The 22,324-nt window shown below is 40.2% G+C and overlaps 1 protein-coding gene across 3 annotated transcripts in view; it reads right to left on the bottom strand.

Moving 5' to 3' along the window:
* The window catches only part of LOC133558916 (apoptosis-stimulating of p53 protein 2-like), a 94,923-nt gene that overhangs the window by 46,365 nt on the left and 26,234 nt on the right, over positions 1-22,324 (bottom strand). For all 3 annotated transcript variants that reach the window (XR_009808059.1, XM_061910079.1, XM_061910081.1), the window contains exons 3-5: positions 15,835-15,982; positions 9,018-9,131; positions 3,828-3,898 (exon numbers count right to left, since the gene is read on the bottom strand). Coding sequence is in view for 2 of the 3 variants with exons in the window: in XM_061910079.1 (XP_061766063.1) it covers positions 3,828-3,898; positions 9,018-9,131; positions 15,835-15,982 (333 nt within the window). In the remaining variant the exon portion in view is untranslated. The remainder of the gene's footprint in view (positions 1-3,827; positions 3,899-9,017; positions 9,132-15,834; positions 15,983-22,324) is intronic.

The following is a 22,324-nucleotide window of genomic DNA, read 5'->3' as shown; positions in this document are numbered from 1 at the left end:
GCCATGGACAAAATGAGTCATAACAGAGTCATACAAAAAAAAATGCATTCATTAAATCTCAACTATGTAAATGCACAATAAAGTCTTTGTATACAATGCATGGCCTGTAAAAAAAAAAAAAAAAAAAAAAAATTTGCATTTCTATACCGTGGAGAGGAAGCTGAACTGAATTAATTGGTTCCCTTCTTGTGCAGTATAGGGGAACAAAATAATGGGTCACATACTTTATGTTAACATAACAGCACAACAGGATAGTCATCAAAGGTCTAATTAGGCAGTGGGGCTTATGTGGTTTTAATGAGGGACAGAGCACAAGTGGTATTCTCTAAGGGTGGCCAAAAATATCACTTCATTGATTTAAGAATTTAGTGTACTGTGTGGAATTGATTGTTGGTTAATTGAGGAAATGGGGCGCAGCACTTGGCTGTAACCAGCAAAGGCCCTTTTGATTCAGTCTAATTTCATGTTCAATAATGCTCTGGCACGGAAATAGGAGGTGAGAACATTCAATTCCAATTCCTATTTTCAAAATAGCATGTTGAAATACAATAGTGCCACAGGAGATTTAAGGTACCGTATTTTCCGGACCATTGGGCGCACCGGATTATAAGGCGCACTGCCGATGAATGGTCTATTTTCGAGCTTTTAAGGTGCACGGTTCATAAGGCGCGTTAAAGGAGTCTTATTAGTATTTAATTTTTTCTAAATTGATAACACTTCCTTGTGGTCTACATAACATGTAATGGTGGTTATTTGGTTGCACAGATTCGTCACGGCGGGGAGGGGACGGTTGGGTCGCAGCTTGCTGCGAGGTTTGTTCTCCCGGGATGCAAACGGACTATTTGTCCTCAGTTAAATCTGTCCTCAGTTAAACTCCTCCTCCACATATAAGAACAAAATAATTTTGTTTGCAGGTAGGAAAATATTTAATAATCTTCACTCAAAAAAGGTACAAAAACGGACAACAAGGCTGATAACACTTGGAGTTAAAGTAAATACTTAGCATAGACTATGGACATTGAGAACTTATAAAACTGTGGCATGAAATAAACACGTCTTACATAGTCAAAGGCAAGAGACAAACAAAACTTACAGAGACAAGGCATAAAGCGAAAAATCGATGAATTGTCTATTTTCGAGCTTTTTTCATATATAAGGCTCACCGGTTTATAAGGCGCAATAAAGGAGTAATATTATTGTTGTTTTTTTTCTAAATTGAAAACACTTCCTTGTGGTCTACATAACATTTAATGGTGGTTATTTGGTTGCACAGATTTGTCACGGCAGGGGGGGTCGCAGCTTGCTGCGGGGTTTGTTCTCCCGGGATGCAAACGGACTATTCCGGACAAAGTTTGCAGGTAGGAAAATATTTAATAATCTTCACTCAAAAAAAAAAAAAACGGACAACAAGGCTGATTGCACTTGGAGTTAAAGTAAATACTTAGCATAGACTATGGACATTGAGAACTTATAAAACTGTGGCATGAAAAAAACACGACTTACGTGGTCAAAGGCAAGAGACAAACAAAACTTACAGAGACAAGGCATAAAGCGAAAAACCGATGAATGGTCTATTTTCGAGCTTTTTTCATATATAAGGCTCACCGGTTTATAAGGCGCAATAAAGGAGTCATATTATTGTTGTTTTTTTTCTAAATTGAAAACACTTCCTTGTGGTCTACATAACATGTAATGGTGGTTATATGGTTGCACAGATTTGTCACGGCGGGGAGGGGGGGTCGCAGCTTGCTGCGAGGTTTGTTCTCCCGGGATGCAGACGGACTATTCCGGACAAGGTTTGCAGGTAGGAAAATATTTAATAATCTTCACTCAAAAACAGTACAAAAACGGAAAACAAGGCTGATCACACTTGGAGTTAAAGTAAATACTTAGCATAGCATATGGACATAGAGAACTTATAAAACTGCATGAAAAAAACACGACTTATGTAGTCAAAGGCAGGAGACAAACAAAACTTACAGAGACAAGACATAAAGCGAAAAAACGATAAATGGTCTATTTTCGAGTTTTTTCATATATAAGGCTCACCGGTTTATAAGGCGCAATAAAGGAGTCATATTATTGTTGTTTTTTTTCTAAATTGAAAACACTTCCTTGTGGTCTACATAACATGTAATGGTGGTTATTTGGTTGCACAGATTTGTCATGGCAGGGGGGGGGGCGCAGCTTGCTGCGAGGTTTGTTCTCCCGGGATGCAAAAGGACTATTCCGGACAAGGCTTGCAGGTAGAAACATATTTAGTAATCTTCACTCAAAAAAAGTACAAAAACGGAAAACAAGGCTGATCGCACTTTAAGTTAAAGTACATACTTAGCATACACTATGGACATAGAGAACTTATAAAACTGTGGCATGAAATAAACACGTCTTACATAGTCAAAGGCAAGAGACAAACAAAACTTACAGAGACATGGCATAAAGCGAAAAACTAGCATAAACTATGGCGCAGCAAGAAACAAACAGCTTGAACTATGGTATTCCATGAAACAAGCATGAAACTGTGGTCTGAAACAACTAGCATAAACTATGGCATAGCAAGACACAAACATGAAACTGTGGCATGAATCTACTAACCAAACTATGGCATGGAACAACTAGCATAACTATGTAATCAGACTTCAAACGAGCAATGACGCCAGCCAGACTGACTGGCAAAGACAGACTTAAATTATGTCTCTTGATTGGAAGCAGGTACGCGGTCCGAACACCAGAGGCAGGTGAAAATCATACGTCGCCATGGTAACTAAAACAAACAAGGGTGCACAAAAACAGGAACCAATGCCGAGTCTAAAACTAACAAAACAAAATGAGACCATGATCCGGACCATGACAAGATTATGTTTAACATATCATCTTTAAGCAGCTTTCTGACAGTCGTTTCCAGATGCGCTGTTTTGTTGGCAGTCTTATTTACGTCATATTTGCTGTAGCAGTGTAGCGTGCAAGGACGGGAGTCGTAGAAGTGTCAAAAGATTGAGCTAACTGTTTTAATAGCATTCAGACTTTACTTAAGTCAATAAGGGAGCAGCATCTTTTCATCCAGAAACAACAACAACTCTCTAGTAACTAAAGTTCCTTGGGTGAATAATGGAAACTCACTACATCGGTATGTTTTAGCGCTTTCATGGTGAGTTTACTGACAGATATAAGTAAGAACTTTACACTACTTTATAATACAAATGGCAACAGCGGAGGATGAATGTCCCATAACAAGATAGACCAAAAAAAAAAAGAAGCTCACCGACTACTGTGTCGGCACAGACTACAAAGGCGGGTGTGCACAATTTTTCAGGATTTATGCAGATCCCAAATAACGATCAGCAGGTACCAGAAGGTAAGAAAAGTTGCTTTTGTATAATATTGACACATAAAACGCCAAATAATATGTCTTACTTTATACACACACCGTAATAACACTCGTATGTCGAAGGCTAGTACAATTCATCAAGTACAATTCATAGCTTACCAAAGTCGTACCAAAACATTTTGATAGATTTTTGAGCGCCTTGTATAATGTTCCATAATTTCAATGGAACATATAAAATGTTAGTGTTGTTTACTTGAGTCATATTGTCATCATATTCCAGTCGACATGTGTCTCTTATGTTTGACTGCCATCTACTGGTCACACTTATCATTACAGCATGTACTAAATAAAATTGCTTCGAGGTCGGTAAGCAAAACCAGAATTATTCCGTACATTAGGCGCAACGGGTTACAAGGCGCAATGTCGATTTTTAAGGGAAAAAAAGGATTTTAAGTGCGCCTTTTAGTCTAGAAAATATGGTACGCTTTAAAGAACTCACCCCGTTCTCCATTCTTCTGTCTGGTGGACCCTTCACTCCATTCCTCTTTGGCTCCGAGCCTCTGGACACACCTAAAGGAGCAAGGCGGTACAAGACCCGATCAGACATGGCGTGGAGTAACAAACAATCTTAACTGCTCCCCTTTACGTGCCAGCTATGACAGTCTCTATCAAACATGGCTACAAAGTAACGGCTCTTTCTGCTCTCTCTCTCAGGTGCTGCGGCAGCGGATATACATCAGTGTAATGGAAGTCAAAGGCTCCTCTGGGAAACAACACCATTCTTTGTGCCTCCTTGCAACAATAATCTCAGGGTTTGGCTTCATACATAACCAAGCACCGTGTGGGAGGGGTCCCGCAAGCGTAGGCCCGCCCACATTAATCTGTGACTGAACAGGCTACTATTGCAGTCCAGAGCCCATAAAGCCCTGCCCCGTGACCAAAGCCCTTTAGCTTGTATAATGGGGTTAGACGACCCTTGGCCTGCAATTATGTGTGTTAAATAGGCAGATTGCTGAACAGAAGACAATGCACCAGTGAAAGACGACATTTGAACTAATCTGGAAAAAGGACACAAATATAGGATACTCCATCAATGTGTATGTATGCACATAAAAGCCCAACTATAGGTTTCAACTGTAAGATTGTAGTCTGGGTAATCACAGTTCCACGATTAGTACTGTATTTCCTTGAATTGCCGCCGGGTATATATATAGTATGCGCCTGACTAGAATTACTGTCGGGTGAAACTCGTTTCGCAAAATAATTAGCGCATGCTAAGCATTACCGCCGGCTCGGGATTAACGCCGGGCCAAACTCGTTTCGCAAAATAATTAGCATATGCCTAGAATTTCCGCTGGGTCAAACTCGTCACGTCACGAGTGACACTTCACCTGTCATCATTTTCAAAATGGAGGAGGCGGATTTCAATAATTTGAAATCGCATAAAGGGAAGAAGATTAAGAGCTACTCAGTAGGATTTAAGGTCCAAGCTATTGAGTATGCTAAAAGGAACAGTAAGCAGCTATGTTTTATTAATATACCGTAGCTGTGTGTGTCAAACATGAGTAATTAAATGACTCCCGCCTTCTCCCGCTAGTGATCCTTCTTGCGACTACTCGGCTGCAGAAGAAGTGACAACAAGCAGCAAGAGTGAGCAGCGATCGTTTATTTTTTCCTCTCGCTTGCACTTTTAACATGGAGGATTACATATCTAAAATAAAATAGTTTTCTAAACTGGACTTTCAATCGAAGCAGGAGGTAATAAAGGAAGATCTCCATCGAGACTTTTAAAACTGAAGAAAGATTAGGAAGACTTCTATAAACAAGTTATCGATGCTTTTGATCAGAAGGAGCTGCGCATGGACTTCATTTATAAGTAAAGGTAAAACCATAATAACGTTTTTTTAATTAAATGTGCTTTTCATGATGTTATCCTTACATCACACTCAAATTTATAAGCGCAGGCTTAAATTTACCGCATGCCTTTGGTAAGTGCCAGAGTGAGAAGAGGTTTTAATTATTTAGCGCCCCGGCCGCAATTCAAGGAAATACGATATGTATAATTAATTTCACAAAATAACTGTATAAAATCGTATACATTTCTTTGAGATTTTTATGGGTTACTGTCAGAACAGCAATCAAATACCATTATAAAAACAGTACATAATAAATAAGCACAAGGTTTTATTAATAATAAATTAATTTATAATTGTATTAATATATAATTAAATAAAATGTTATGTATGTATAAACGCAAGTGTTACTGTCATAAAGTGTCATCCATGCCTCTTTATTAATTTTTTATTATTTATTTTATGTTGTGTGAATAATACTGCAATGCACATAATTACATGCAATGGTATAGTGCAAGGGCAGCACGGTGGAAGAGGGGTTAGTGCGTCTGCCTCACAATACGAAGGTCCTGGGTTCTATCCTGCGCTCGGGATCTTTCTGTGTGGAGTTTGCATGTTCTCTCCGTGACTGCGTGGGTTCCCTCCGGGTACTCCGGCTTCCTCCCACTTCCAAAAACATGCACCTGGGGATAGGTTGATTGGCAACACTAAATTGGCCCTAGTGTGTGAATGTGAGTGTGAATGTTGTCTGTCTATCTGTGTTGGCCCTGTGGTGAGGTGGCGACTTGTCCTGGGTGTACACCGCCTTTCGCCCGATTGAAGCTGAGATAGGCTACAGCGCCGCCCGCAACACCAAAAGGGATAAGCGGTAGAAAATGAATGGATGGTATAGTGATATTACACATTTTCAATGGGAGACAGGTCTAAACTACAAGCAAGCCAGTCTAGTACCTGCACTCTTTTACTATGAAGCCACGCTGTTGTAACGCGTAGCTTGGCATTATCTTGCTGAAATAAGCAGGGGCGTCCACGATTAAATTGCTTGGATGACAACATATGTTGCTCCAAAAGCTGTATGTACCTTTCAGTATTAATGGTGCCTTCACAGATGTGTAAGTTACCCATGCCTTGGGCACTAATACACCCCTATACCATCATACATGTGTAAGTTACCCATGTCTTGGGCACTAATACACCCCCATACCATCACAGATTCTGGCTTTTCAACTTTCGCCTGTAACAATCCGGATGGTTCCTTTTCTCTTTGTTCCTAAGGACACGACATCCACAGTTTCCAAAGACAATTTGAAATGTGGACTGATGTTGTTTATTGATGCAGTACCGCCTGAGTGATCGAAGATCACAGGCATTGAATGTTGGTGTTCAGCCTTGCTGCTTCTGTCCAGTGATTTCTACAGATTCTCTGAACCTTTTGATGATATCACGGACCGTAGATGGTGAAATCCCTAAATTCCTTGCAATAGCTGGTTGATAAATGTTGTTCTTAAACAATTTGCTCACGCGTTTGTTCACAAAAGTGGTGACCCTCGCCCTATCCTTGTTTGTGAATGACTGAGCTTCTTTTATACCCAATCATGGCACTCACCTGTTCCCAGTTAGCCTGTTCACCTGTGGGAAGTTCCAAATAAGTGTTTGATGAGCATTCCTAAACTTTCTCAGTCTTTTTTGCCACTTGTGCCAGCTTTTTTGAAACATGTTGCAGGCATCAAATCCCAAATGAGCTAATATTTGCAAAAAAAAACTACGTTTTCCAGTTCGAATGTTAAGTATCTTGTCTTTGAAGTCTATTAAATTGAATATAGGTTGAGGGCTTCACGGTGGCAGAGGGGTTAGTGCGTCTGCCTCACAATACAAAGGCCCTGCAGTCCTGGGTTCAAATCCAGGCTCGGGATCTTTCTGTGTGGAGTTTGCATGTTCTCCCCGTGAATGCGTGGGTTCCCTCCGGGTACTCCGGCTTCCTCCCACCACCAAAGACATGCACCTGGGGATAGGTTGATTGGCAACACTAAATTGGCCCTAGTGTGTGAATGTTGTCTGTCTATCTGTGTTGGCCCTGCGATGAGGTGGCGACTTGTCCAGGGTGTACCCCGCCTTCCGCCCGATTGTAGCTGAGATAGGCGCCAGCGCCCCCTGCGACCCCAAAAGGGAATAAGCGGTAGAAAATGGATGGATGGATAGGTTAAAAAGGATTTGCAAATCATTGTATTCTGTTTTTAATTCCAACTTCACTGGTTTTGGGTTTTGTAATTGAGATGCACTGACTTGGACTGACTTGATATGTCTCATACAGCTTACAGCACTCTACAATACAGTACATCCACTGCAGCTTTATGGTGTTGATTCGGATCATCGCAAAAGTTGGTACACACTTTTAGGGGACTAACAAGTCATGTGTGCCCATAAATCATCAGCAATTTGTCTTGTGATACGTAAAGTTATTAGGGGTGTGGGGAAAAAAATCCATTCGAATTTGAATCGCGATTCTCACGTTGTGTGATTCAGAATCGATTCTCTTTTTTTTTTCTTTAATTGTTTTTTTTTTTCTAATCAATCCAACAAAACAATACACAGCAATACCATAACAATGCAATCCATTTCCAAAACCAAACCTGACCCAGCAACACTCAGAACTGCAATAAACAGAGCAATTGAGAGGAGACACAAACACCACACAGAACAAACCAAAAGTAGTGAAACAAAAATGAATATTATCAACAACAGTATCAATATTAGTTATAGTTTCAGCATTAAAAATCCCTCATTGACATTATCATTAGACATTTATAAAAATTTATAAAAAAGAACAATAGTGTCACAGTGGCTTACACTTGCATGGCATCTCATAAGCTGGACAACACACTGTGTCCAATGTTTTCACAAAGATAAAATAAGTCATATTTTTGGTGCATTTAATAGTTAAAACAAATTTACATTATTGCAATCAGTTGATAAAACATTGTCCTTTACAATTATAAAAGCTTATTTTTTTTAAATCTCTGCTTGCATGTCAGCAGACTGGGGTAGATCCTGCTGTGTATTGAATGAATACAGAATCTTTTTGAATCGAGAATCGTGTTGAATTGAAAAAAAATAAATAGATTTTGACCCCAAGAATCAATATTGAATCGAATCGTGGGACACCCAAAGATTCGCAGCCCTAAAAGTTACCTATATTACATGTATTCTCCCATGTCATCCACAGCTTTTTGTGCACAACCTTTACAGAAAAATATAAGCCACCCCAAAGTTCAGTTGGTAGAGGGGCCGTGCCAGCAACTTAAGGGTTGCAGGTTCGATTCCCGCTTCCGCCATCCTAGTCACTGCCGTTGTGTCCTTGGGCAAGACACTTTACCCACCTGCTCCCAGTGCCACCCACACTGGTTTAAACGTAACTTAGGTATTGGGTTTCACTATGTAAAGCGCTTTAAGTTGCTAGAGAAAAGTGCTATATAAATATATACTTCACAGCGCTACATGAGAAGCAAATAATCACTTTTTTTAAATAACATAATATGCATTTGTGCAAAGTGAAATCAGAGAGGTGAGCCTACTGTGGGAAAAAAGAGAAGGGGTAAGATAACAGGAAGGGAAAACAAGCGTCTAATCTCTAGGCCAGACTCAAGCTGTGAGGGGCAAAAGGGGCTTAGTTACGCAACTGAGACGCTGAGAGGATCGCACCCAACCAGAAATACTTGCGTTTTCCGCGTTGTTAAGAAAAGGGAAAAGTAATAAGCTTATGGCGACTTGACTGGAACACTTTGTGCTACGTGGTGACGTGCGGCGGTTGCTGTGGGACTTTCACGTTCCCCACTCACCTGAATCCCTGCTCGGGGCTCGGCTGTGGCGCAGGAAGAAGCGCACCTCAGGCCTGTGTTGTCCCCATCGCTGGAGCACATCCAGCATCCTCTCGCCGTCCCCTACAGCTCGCTCTGTGGAAGCAAAGTGGACTTCAATCAATCAATCGATGTTTATTTTAACGTATTTTTCGGACTATAAGTCGCAGGTTTTTTCATAGTTTGGCCGGGGTTGCGACTTATACTCAGGAGCGACTTATGTGTGAAATTATTAACACATTACCGTAAAATATCAAATAATATTATTCAGCTTATTAACGCAAGAGACTAGACCAGGGGTGCCCACACTTTTTCTGCAGGCGAGCTACTTTTCAATTGACCAACTCGAGGGGATCTACCTCATTTATATATATCATTTATATTTATTTATTTATGAAAGAGACATTTTTGTAAACAAGTTAAATGTGTTTAATGATAATACAAGCATGTGTAACACATATAGATGTCTTTCTTTCACAAAGACAAGAATATAAGTTGGTGTATTACCTGATTCTGATGACTTGCATTGATTGGAATCAGACAGTAATGATGATAACGCCCACATTTTCAAATGGAGGAGAAAAAAAGTTGTCCTTTCTGTACAATACCACATGAAAGTGGTTGGTTTTTGGCATCTAATTCATACACTTTACAAGAAAAACATTGGCGGCAAATTCCGTAGCTTGCTTGATTGACATTCACGGCACCCGAGGGTCTTGTGAGATGACGCTGGCTGCTGCCAGTTCATTATTATGAAAAAATGACAGAGAGGAAGGCCAGAAACACTTTTTATTTCAACAGACTTTCGCGCCGTCCCTTCCGTCAAAACTCTAAAGGCCGACTGCACATTTCCTATCTTCACAATAAAAGCCCTGCTTCATGCTGCCTGCGCTAACAAAATAAGAGTCTCGGAAAGCTGGCGTGCACAAGTGATGTGCACGCCAGCTTTCTGAGGGATCGCTTGTGCACGCCAGTTTTCCGAGACTCTGTATTTAGTTAGCGCAGGCAGCATGAAGCAGGGCTTTTATTGTGAAGGTAGGAAATGTGCAGTCGGCCTTTAGAGTTTTGACGGAAGGTACGGCGCGAGAGTCTGTTGAAATAAAAAGTGTTTCTGGCCTTCCTCTCGGTCATATTTTCATAATAATGATCTTGCAGCAGCCAGCGTCATCTCACAAGACCCTCCGGTACCGTGAATGTCATTTAAGTGACGTCTTGGTGAAGATTGATGATCACTCATTTTTAGGTCTATTTTTTTTAAAAGCCTGGATGGAGATCGACTGACACACCCCCCGCGGTCGACTGGTAGCTCGCGATTGACGTAATGGGCACCCCTGGACTAGACGTATAAGATTTCATGGGATTTAGCGATTAGGAGTGACAGATTGTTTGGTAAACATATAGCATGTTCTATATGTTATAGTTATTTGAATGACTCTTACCATAATATGTTAGGTTAACATAGCAGGCACCTTCTCAGTTGGTTATTTATGCCTCATATAACCTACACTTATTCAGCCTGTTGTTCACTATTCTTTATTTATTTCAAATTGCCTTTCAAATGTCTATTCTTGGTGTTGGGTTTTATCTAATAAATTTCCCCTAAAAATGCGACTTATACTCCAGTGCAATTTATATGTTTTTTTTCCTTCTTTATTATGCATTTTCGGCAGGTGCGACTTATACTCCGAAAAATACGGTATATAGCCCTGAATCACAAGTGTCTCAAAAGGCTGCACAAGCCACAACAACATCCTCGATGCAGATCCCACATCAAGGCAAGGAAAAACTCAACCCAGTGGGATGACAATGAGAAACCTTGGAGGACTGCAGATCTCTAGGGCGACCGGTGCAATGGACGTCGAGTGGATCTAGCATTATATTGTGAAATTCAAGTCCATTGTGGATCTAACATAATAGTGAGAGTCCAGTCCGTAGTGGGGCCAGCAGGTTAGAGTATACAAAGGAGTTTTAAAATTAGACTTAAAGGGGAACATTATCACAATTTCAAAAGGGTTAAAAACAATAAAAATCAGTTCCCAGTGGCTTGTTGTATTTTTTGAAGTTTTTTTCAAAATTTTACCGGTCCCGGAATATCCCTAAATAAAGCTTTAAAGTGCCTTATTTTCGCTATCTTCAAAACCACTATCCATTTCCCTGTGACGTCATACAGTGCTGCCAATACAAACAACATGGCGGTTACCACAGCAAGATATAGCGACATTAGCTCGGATTCAGACTCGGATTTCAGCGGCTTAAGCGATTCAACAGATTACGCATGTATTGAAACAGATGGTCGGAGTATGGAGGCAGATAGCGAAAACGAAATTGAAGAAGAAATTGAAGCTATTGAGCGAATAGCTATTGACGCTATTCGGCCGTAGCGTGGGTGTACCTAATGAAGTGGCCCATAGCATGGCTGCCTTGTTAGCATCGCCGGTAAAATGTGCGGACCAAACGATCAGGACTTTCGCATCTTGTGATACTGGAACAACTTAAATCCGTCGATTGGTAAGTGTTTGTTTCGTATTAAATGTGGGTATCTAGTTTCAAATGTACATACAGCTAGCGTAAATAGCATGTTAGCATCGATTAGCGTAGCATGTTAGCATCGATTAGCTGGCAGTCATGCCGTGACCAAATATGTCTGATTAGCACATAAGACAACAACATCAACAAAACTCACCTTTGTGATTTTGTTGACTTAATCGTTGCAAATGCATCTGCAGGTTATCCATACATCTCTGTGCCATGTCTGTCTTAGCATCGCTGGTAGACACTCTGGCACATTCAATGGGGGTCTGGCGGCAGATTTCTTGCCAGTGGTGCAACTTGAATCCCTCCCTGTTAGTGTTGTTACACCCTCCGACAACACACCCACGAGGCATGATGTCTCCAAGGTTCCAAAAAATAGTCGAAAAAACGGAAAATAACAGAGCTGAGACCCGGTGTTTGTAATGTGAAAATGAATATGGCGGGTGTGTTACCTCGGTGACGTCACGTTCTGACGTCATCGCTAAAAGACCGATAAACAGAAAGGCGTTTAATTTGCAAAAAATTCACCCATTTAGAGTTCGGAAATCGGTTAAAAAAATACATGGTCTTTTTTCTGCAACATCAAGGTATATATTGACACTTGCATAGGTTTGGTGATAATGTTCCCCTTTAAAGCTTCAACTGAGGTAGCATCTCGAACTGTTACCGGGAGGCATCCCAGAGTACTGGAGCCCGAACAGAAAACGCTCTATAGCCCGCAGACTTTTTTGGGCTTTGGGAATCACTAATAAGCCGGAGTTCTTTGAACACAGATTTCTTGGCGGGACATATGGTACAATATAATCAGCAAGATAGGATGGAGCTAGACCGTGTAGTATTTTATACGTGAGCAATAAAACCTTAAAGTCACATCTTAAGTGAGTGCAAGTGAGCCAGTATAGACGTAATATGATCAAACTTTCTTGTTCTTGTCAAAAGTCTAGCAGCCGCATTTTGTACCAACTGTCCTGTTTTACTGCTAGACATGGGGATAGAGGTGGGTAGTAACGCGCTACATTTAGTCCGTTACATCTACTTGAGTAACTTTTGGGATAAATTGCACTTCTAAGAGTAGTTTTAATGTAACATACTTTTACTTTTACTTGAGTATATTTGTAGAGAAGAAACGCTACTTTTACTCCGCTCCATTTATCTACATTCAGCTGGCTACTGACTTTTATCGATCTGTTAATGCACGCTTTGTTTGTTTTGATTTGTCACAGACCTTCAAAGTAGGATCTATCACATACCTGCGTTTCACCAATCAAATGCAGTCACTTGTGACGTTTGACTCTGTTTCACCAATCAAACAGAGACAATATTAACTGCACTTTAAAAAAAATTTTTTTTTAGAAACCTTCATTTATAAATTTCAACATTTACAAACAGTTGAAAACAATAATCAAAGTAAGTACAAAAACAGTACAAAACAGCGCCAGGGGGTTGTTAAGTCAAAGTAACTAAAATAAAATGCAAAAAAAATATATATCTAAAATAAAGTGCAAAACCATAGGCTCACTCAATCTCCGTAAATAACTTAAATTTGGAACACAGCATCATCGATTTCACAGCTTTTTGGTTGTTAGAGGAAAAGTGTTTTAATGTAGAGTTCTAAATCTTTTTAAAAGGCACAAATAACATGTCGGGTATTGAGAAACTTACATTTATGAATACAAAACTTAGCCAATAGTATAATGAGGTTGCAAAGGTATAATTAATTTTCAAATGTTTTTCAATACACTGTATTGAAAACCCACGCATTCTCCCCGTGAATGCGTGGGTTCCCTCCGGGTACTCCGGCTTCCTCCCACTTCCAAAGACATGCACCTGGGGATAGGTTGATTGGCAACACTAAATTGGCCCTAGTGTGTGAATGTGAGTGTGAATGTTGTCTGTCTATCTGTGTTGGCCCTGCGATGAGGTGGCGACTTGTCCAGGGTGTACCCTGCCTTCCGCCCGATTGTAGCTGAGATAGGCGCCAGCGCCCCCGAAAGGGAATAAGCGGTAGAAAATGGATGGATGGATGGATGTAAAACCAAATATATATTATTTAATATTAGGGGTGTAACGGTACATGTATTTGTATTGAACTGTTTCGGTACGGGGGTTTCGGTTCGGTTCGGAGGTGTACCGAACGACACGGACATATTAAGTAGCGCACCTCACGTTTTGTAAACAATGCACACCGAGGCACCATGAATTAATTTATGTGGACCCCGACTTAAACAAGTTGAAAAACGTATTAGAGCAGGGGTGTCAAACTCAAATACAGAGTGGGCCAAAATTTTAAACAGAACAAAGCCGCGGGCCAAGGTTGAACAAATTAACCTTTTAATAGGGACCCAAACAAGTTTTGCATTGAATACTGAACAAGCGAGACTTATATAACTTTATAGTGACATGCAAAATGGAGTTTCAAATAATACTAATCATTTAAAAATAGCAATGGCATATCGAATCAAATTTAAATAGAAATTGAATGCTTCTTTTCTATTTGCAGCCTTCTCGGGTAAATATCGAAATAAACTTTTCCCACAGGCTAATAATACATTTTTATATTGTAGCGTCCAGGAAGAGGTAGTACTGCAAAGTGTTCTGTGTATTTGTTCTGTTGTTTATGTTGTGTTACAGTGCGGATGTTCTCCCAAAATGTTCTTGTCATTCTCGTTTAGTGTTGGTTCACAGTGGGGCGCATATTTGTAACAGTCTTAAAGTTGTTTATACGGCCACCCTCAGTGTGACCTGTATGGCTGTTGACCAAGCTTGCATTGCATTAGTGTGTGTGTGTGTGTGTGTGTGTGTGTGTGTGTGTGTGTGTGTGTGTGTGTAAAAGCCACATATATCATGTGACTAGGCCGGCATGCTGTTTCTACGTAGGAAAAGCGGACGTGACGAAAGGTTTTAGAGGACGCTTGAGGCAGTGCTTTTAAGGCACGCCCCCAATATTGTTATCCAAGTGGGAATCGGGAGAAATTTGGGAGAATGGTTGCCCCCTGCTATGCCGAGTAACCGTGTAATACTCTTCCGTATCAGTAGGTGAAAGTCGGAAGCTAATTGCTTTGTAGATGTGGGAAACAGCGGGTGGCAGGGTGCAGGTAAAAAGGTGTATAATGCTTAAATCAGGGGTAGGGAACCTATGGCTGCATATGTCTCTCAGATAAATCTTAGCTGACATTGCTTAACACAATAAATAATGAATAATTCCGCTGGTAATCACAGTTTCAAAAATAAGGTTCAAAATATAAAACATTCTCATGCATTCTAATCCAACCATCCTTTTTTTCTACCGCACCTGTTCAAGATGTCGCATTAATGGTAAGAAGTATTATATGTATTATTGGTTAACTTTGGGGCGGTATAGCTCGGTTGGTAGAGCGGCTATGCCAGCAACTTGAGGGTTGCAGGTTCGATCCCCGCTTGCATCATCTTAGTCACTGTCGTTGTGTCCTTGGGCAAGACACTTTACCCACCAGCTCCCAGTGCCACCCACACTGGTTTTAAAATGTAACTTAGATATTGGGTTTCACTATGTAAAGCGCTTTGAGTCACTAGAGAAAAGCGCTATATAAATATAATTCACTTCACTTTTATAATAACAATGTTGTTAAAAAGAATAAGACTTATTAAACTCTACAAATGTTGGTCATACTTAAAAATGCACAAATGGAGTTGTATTTAGTGTTGAAAAATGTTATATGGCTCTTACGGAAATACTTTGTGAAATATTTGGCTTTCATGGCTCTCTCAGCCAAAAAGGTTCCCGACCCCTGCTTTAAATAGTCAGGACACAATTTATTCAACCTGCTCCATCATATAAATGGACTTACACGTTCGCAGTCAAGCAGACGTCAATGGATTATTATCATAAAAAGTGGTCCTACAAGCCATACATCTTTAAAAAGAGAGTCTGCGACGTGAAAAAGGCTTCCCAGGACCGCCCCTTCATGGTACTTGTGCGAGTACTCGAACATAATAATTGGTACTTTTCTTCACTGTAGTAGGCAGCGTCGCCGTGGAAACAGACGCCGTTCCCTCCTCGAGTTCCCAATGTGAACGCTTCCAGACGGGTCTGGGTGCTTGAGTTTGTCACTGGGATTACGGACTCGATTTGCATTTGAGACCGTCAAGAGGCCTTCGAAAATAAATTGCCATGCAAGTTAAAACAGCTAATCTCCATTTGGGCTCCATTTCAGAGAAGCTATGTTCTTCCAGTATCAACTTCTAAAAGCCATTTTCTTTGGACGAGATCGCATCAAGAGCCGCTCACCAGATCCACGCCACATCTCTGACAGGTGGCAGTCGGCCTCTCCTGGCTCCTTGCACAGGTCCACCACGTCTCGGCATAGCGTTTCCTGGGTGATGGGAACCTCAGTGAAGTGTTGGTCGTTGTTACTGAGGTAAACTGTCAGGAACATCTGCAGGGGAAGTACAATAAACAAGTTCAGCCATGATAATAAAAACAACAGAAATGTTCGATGTAGAAGAGCCGAGAGGACAAGATAATTCCCTGTAATTACCATCCTGTTTCCGAGCGCTTGTGTGTGCGTTTCACTGATAATAGTATCAGTAGGCCGGGCTTGCATTCCTGTGAGTCAACACAGAAATCAGAGGCCAGCTCCCAGAATTCCATTGCCATGTACAGTATCTGCTAACTTGTGTTGGATGCACCCGCCCCTGAGATCTTCTCAACACAATAAATACAAAACTATGTATACCAAACTATATAATTGAAGATAGTGATCCACGTTTCCCCTCCACAGCCCTGATAGAAATGGAATGTGACAAAATAAACTTATCGTCTGGCAAGTTATGTTTTTTTTCCTCCCACTCTGCACTCTAAATATCTCCCTTTTAAAGGCCTACTGAAATGAGATTTTCTTATTTAAACGGGGATAGCAGGTCCATTCTATGTGTCATACTTGACCATTTCGCGATATTGCTATATTTTTGCTGAAAGGATTTAGTAGAGAACATCGACGATTAGGTTCGCAACTTTTGGTTGCTAATAAATAAAGCTTTGCCTGTACCGGAAGTAGCAGACGATGTGCGCGTGACGTCACGGGTTGTGGAGCTCCTCACATCTGAACATCGTTTACAATCATGGCCACCAGCAGTGAGAGCGATTTGGACCGAGAAAGCGACGATTTCCCCATTAATTTGAGTGAGGATGAAAGATTTGTGGATGAGGAAAGTGAGAGTGAAGGACAAGAAAAAAAAAAGACTATACAGTGGGAGCGATTCAAATGTTATTAGACAAATTTATAGGGGTGTAACGGTACGTCTATTTGTATCGAACCGTTTCGGTACGGGGGTTTCGGTTCGGTTCGTAGGTGTACCGAACAAGTACATGCTAGCAGCTAGCAGGCTAGGACAACATGTTAAAGCCAGAGCTGGAAGACCATCCTGCCTTGTTAAGATCTCCCGTTTGGGAACACTCTGGCTGCGCGATACAACAATGGAGGGCGGAGGTTTGCCAAGATTGTTCAGCAGCTGCTTCTGACAACACGTCAAACATGTGTTGCACTTTTCCTTCTTCCGGCTCCCATAGTGTCTCCCTTGCGCGCACAACCCTTCACTCTACCCGGCAGTGGGTCTCCACAGCTCCGGACTCCAGGGTAAATGAAGAGTCCAGCTATTAGTTGCAAATCGTGGCTTTATTGAAGTCTTGCACACAGCCAATCCAACAAAACACCAGCCGCACTCGTGCTAAGCTCCCTCACCTCGCTCGCTCACACACACACTGACTGGCGTCACATGCGTCACATAATAAAGGGCCATACACACACACACACACACACACGCTACTCTCATAACACAGTGGTTCACAACCTTCTTTCAGTGATGTACCTCCTATGAACATGTTTTTAATTCAAGTACCCCCTAATCACAGCAAAGCATTTTTGGTTGAAAAAAAGATAAAGAAGTAAAATAAAGCACTATGTCATCAGTTTTTGATTCATTAAATTGTAAAAAAGTGCAAAATATTGCTCATTTGTAGTGGTCTTTCTTGAACTATTTGGAAAGAAAGATATACAAATAACTAAAAACTTGTTGAAAAATAAACAAGTGATTCAATTATAAATAAAGAATTCTACACATAGAAGTAATCATCAACTTAAAGTGCCCTCTCTGGGGATTGTAATAGAGATCCATCTGGATTCATCAACTTCATTCTAAACATTTCTTCACAAAAAAATAAATCTTTAACATCAATATTTATGGAACATGTCCACAAAAAAAGGCGGGCGGTGTTGATTAACGTGGACCCCGACTTAAACAAGTTGAAAAACATATTGGGGTGTTAGCATTTAGTGGTCAATTGTACGGAATATGTACTGAACTGTGCAATCTATTAATAAAAGTATCAATCAATCAATCAAAAAAAGCACTTTATATGTAGAAAAGTTTTGTTAAGAAACCATTCTGAGCCTTAAATTATTTAGTTTTTATTTTATATGTTATATATGTATATGTTATATATGTATTTAGTGTTGCCAATCAACCTATCCCCAGGTGCATGTCTTTGGAAGTGGGAGGAAGCCGGAGTACCCGGAGGGAACCCACGCAGTCACGGGGAGAACATGCAAACTCCACACAGAAAGATCCCTTGCCCGGGATTGAACTCAGGACTACTCAGGACCTTTGTATTGTGAGGCACACGCACCAACCCCTGTTCCACCGTACTGCCCCTCAAACATTTAATAAAGTCAAATGAAAATAAGGCAACAAAAGAGCCATCCCACACTTCTAAACATCTATAGCAGCAGGACAGGACAGATTAAAAACAATAACGAATTAAAAAATTTTATTTTTCTTTAAAAAAAAATCTATTTTTTTCTTTTTTTTTTAAATAAGTCATTTTCCATTTTATTATTTTGTCAAAATTATAAAGGACAAGCAGTAAAAAAATATTTATCAATCTACTTCTTAATTTACTGTTAACATCTGCTTACTTTCTCTTTTAACATGTTCTATCTACCCTACAGTTAAAGTGTAATAATCACTTATTATTCTTTTGTTCGATTCTTTACATTAGTTTTGGATGATACCACAAATTCGGGTATCAATACGATACCAAGTCGTTACAGGATCATACATTAGTTATATTCAAAGTCCTCATTTGTCCAGGGACGCATTTCCTGAGTTCATAAACATAATATACATTTTCAAAAACGAAAGAAGATGTTGTGATGCCAAAAAATGTTGACTTAATCATAGTACTATCAACTAGATACGCTACTGTACTTGGTATCATTACAGTGGATGTTAGGTGTAGATCCACCCATGGCGTTTGTTTACATTTTGACGCCGGTGAGCTACGGTGTGTAGTGAAGCATGTTTAGCTATTCCTCGCAGGGATGATACTTTTAAGAAAATGGCGAACCGGTACTTTTCAGAGGCGGTATAGTACCGAATATTATTCATTAGTATCGTTGTACTATACTAATACCGGTATACCGAGACTGAAGGTAAGCAAAAAAAATGGAACACTGCAGCAATGTGAACAATATGGCATATAATGGAATATTATTTTGACATTACTTTCATTAATGCACAATGTAGATTTTGAGCATTTATTGGAAAATGGATCCAATATATGGTTAACAGAAAAATCAATTTTGCTACTATTTTCCCAAAAAATACGCAATGGGGTTATAAAGTATGTTTCAAAAAATTACAAAATTAGCCCAACAAACTAATTGATGGATTACTCGATTACTAAAATAATAGATAGTTTCAGCCCTATGGTATAGTGAGGCAATACAGATATCATGCATCATTCAGGTCTAATTTGCTGCCTTAATGGGCTCCTTTAATTATTTTTTTTTAACCCTTGTGCGCTGTTCAGGTCTGTGGGACCCATTTTCATTAAAAGAAAAATTTTACAATTGATTGATTTTTCAAAATTGACACTTACTGACTTTGGCTCATTTTCTGTGAAGAACATATATCAGAATTCATATTTAATGACCACACACCATACACCCCCCCCCTACATGTTTCTATTACATATAAGATGTCCGGGTCCACTGGACCCGAGGCTAATAGAAGTGAGGGAACTGATGTTCTGTGTACCACACACACACACACGCACACACGCACACACACCAGGCCTAGACAGGAGGAGGACAGAGTGTAGGTACACAGAACACCAGTGGGTCTAATGTGCGAGAAAATGAGAGCAGACAGTGTTGACAAACAATGTTGCAACCTTGTGTGGGAACCGCAGGTGCAGAAACACAAAAGAAGAATCCCTGTGGGATGCAGAAACTGGCAGAGAAATTTTCCGTGCAAGGTTCATATTCTTGTGACTCAGCCAGCGTTTGTGGGTCTGATGGACCCGTTGCATTTTGTGGCTTTTAATGCCTCACAATCAAACACTTTTATGTTAAAATACTGAAAATATATTTATTGGGATACGGTAAACATCTGTTCAGTATTTGAACATAAAAGTACAGGACGCAACTACAATAGTTTAAAACAAATAAAGTGCACCTTTGTGCATGATGTCACACAAGATATTTCAATTTTATTTATCAACACAAACTGCACGAGGACTTCCCTGTTGTGCTGTCTTAACTATACATGTACATCACTATTTGTGCACTTTTAAAATGGCCTTGTGCATTTATTTCTAGGTTAGACATCCAGACTGGCTTTAATGGTATCGTGCAATGCCAACAAAGCAAATCTAATCTAATCTAGTCTAATCTAAATGCTTAAGAGGCTTTTGGGCCAACACTGGATGGAAAATGCTCTCGGGTGTAATCTGATCACACGGTAGGAGCGACAGCTTTGATAAGGCTCAAGTAAAAGCAGCGTTGTACCGCACCACACCGATGGTGACCTCAAGATTGTTGCAGTAGAAGTAACATCATTAAAAGTGGAAAAGTTCATGTTCTCAAATCTCTACAACCAGGTCGCAGAGTGTTACATGTTTCTATTCCTGGCATGGTGTATTGCCGCGAGGGGCCATGGTGGGAATATCAGGTCGGCGAGGTCACAAATACAAAGGCTTTGTGGGAGTGGGTATGCAGAGCAGCCCATTAACCAGAAACAAAAGTAATTGGCTGGCTATTATCATCCAAGACAAACCAAACAGTCCAGTTGCGATCAATTGAAGGCGCTGAGATTACCATGACCTGGATGAATGAGAACATTCATAGACATACTTGGCTGGCTTTTAAAACAGTGTCGAAAAGAGAAACTGTGTTAAAAAAGGGACCTCTGATGATTTTAATCGACATTTAAAACTCCTCCACGTGGTCTAGATCAGACCCGGGCAAATTATGATGTGCAGTGATGTTTTCTAATGACCCTAAGTCTTAAACTATACTAAGTCTTTCAACGGTTGGAATCTGCACTTTTGCATGATATACGTTAGATCCACTATGGACCTTGGTCTCACTATTATGTTAGATCCACTATGGACCAGAGTCTCACTATTATGTTATATCCACTATGGACCGGAGTCTCACTATTATGTTAGATCCACTATGGACCAGAGTCTCACTATTATGTTAGATCCACTATGGACCGGAGTCTCACTATTATGTTATATCCACTATGGACCGGAGTCTCACTATTATGTTAGATCCACTATGGACCAGAGTCTCACTATTATGTTAGATCCACTATGGACCGGAGTCTCACTATTATGTTATATCCACTATGGACCGGAGTCTCACTATTATGTTAGATCCACTATGGACCAGAGTCTCACTATTATGTTAGATCCACTATGGACCAGAGTCTCACTATTGTGTTAGATCCACTATGGACCGGAGTCTCGCTATTATGTTAGATCCACTATGGACTGGACTCTCACAATATTATGCTAGATCCACTCGAAGTGCATTTCACCGGTCACCCAATGGGGGGTCCCCAAATCTGTGGTCCCCTCCAAGGTTTCTCATTATCCCATTGGGTTGAGTTTTTCCTTGCCCTGATGTGGGATCTGAGCAGAGGATCAATCAATCAATCAATCAATGTTTATTTATATAGCCCTAAATCACAAGTGTCTCAAAGGGCTGCACAAACCACAACGACATCCTCGGTTGAGCCCACATAAGGGCAAGGAAAAACTCACCCCAGTGGGACGTCAGTGACAGTGACAATGATGACTATGAGAAACCTTGGAGAGGACCGTATATGTGGGCAAAAACCAACTTAAACAAGTTGAAAAACTTATTGGGGTGTTACCGTTTAGTGGTCAATTGTACGGAATATGTACTGTACTGTGCAATCTACTAATAAACGTCTCAATCAATCAATCCCACATGATCATTGCTGGATAAATAATATACAAAAACACATTTACTGGGCATTGACAGTGTACAAAAAAAGGGTTATTTTCTGGCGCATTTAAAAACCAATAATCCCGCATCAGCAATTAAAACATATCTTCTGTGGTACTGTCAAAATTAAATTTGCAACAAAAAAAACAAAACATTTTAGACTTGAAAAAAATAAGAAATACCATATCTGAACTATGATTTTCTGATTGATTGATTGATTGAAACTTCTATTAATAGATTGCACAGAACAGTACATATTTTGTACAATTGACCACAAAATGGTCAATCAATCAATCAATCAATATTTATTTATATAACCCTAAATCACAAGGGTCTCAAATTTTGTACAATTGACCACAAAATGGTCAATCAATCAATCAATCAATATTTATTTATATAACCCTAAATCACAAGGGTCTCAAAGGGCTGCACAAGCCACAACGACATCCGCGGTACAGA

Source organism: Nerophis ophidion, linkage group LG09, assembly GCF_033978795.1.
Source record: "Nerophis ophidion isolate RoL-2023_Sa linkage group LG09, RoL_Noph_v1.0, whole genome shotgun sequence".
Taxonomy (NCBI): domain Eukaryota; kingdom Metazoa; phylum Chordata; class Actinopteri; order Syngnathiformes; family Syngnathidae; genus Nerophis; species Nerophis ophidion.
The sequence above is the reverse complement of the archived record's forward strand: the minus strand, read 5'-3'. Positions and strand labels throughout refer to the sequence as shown.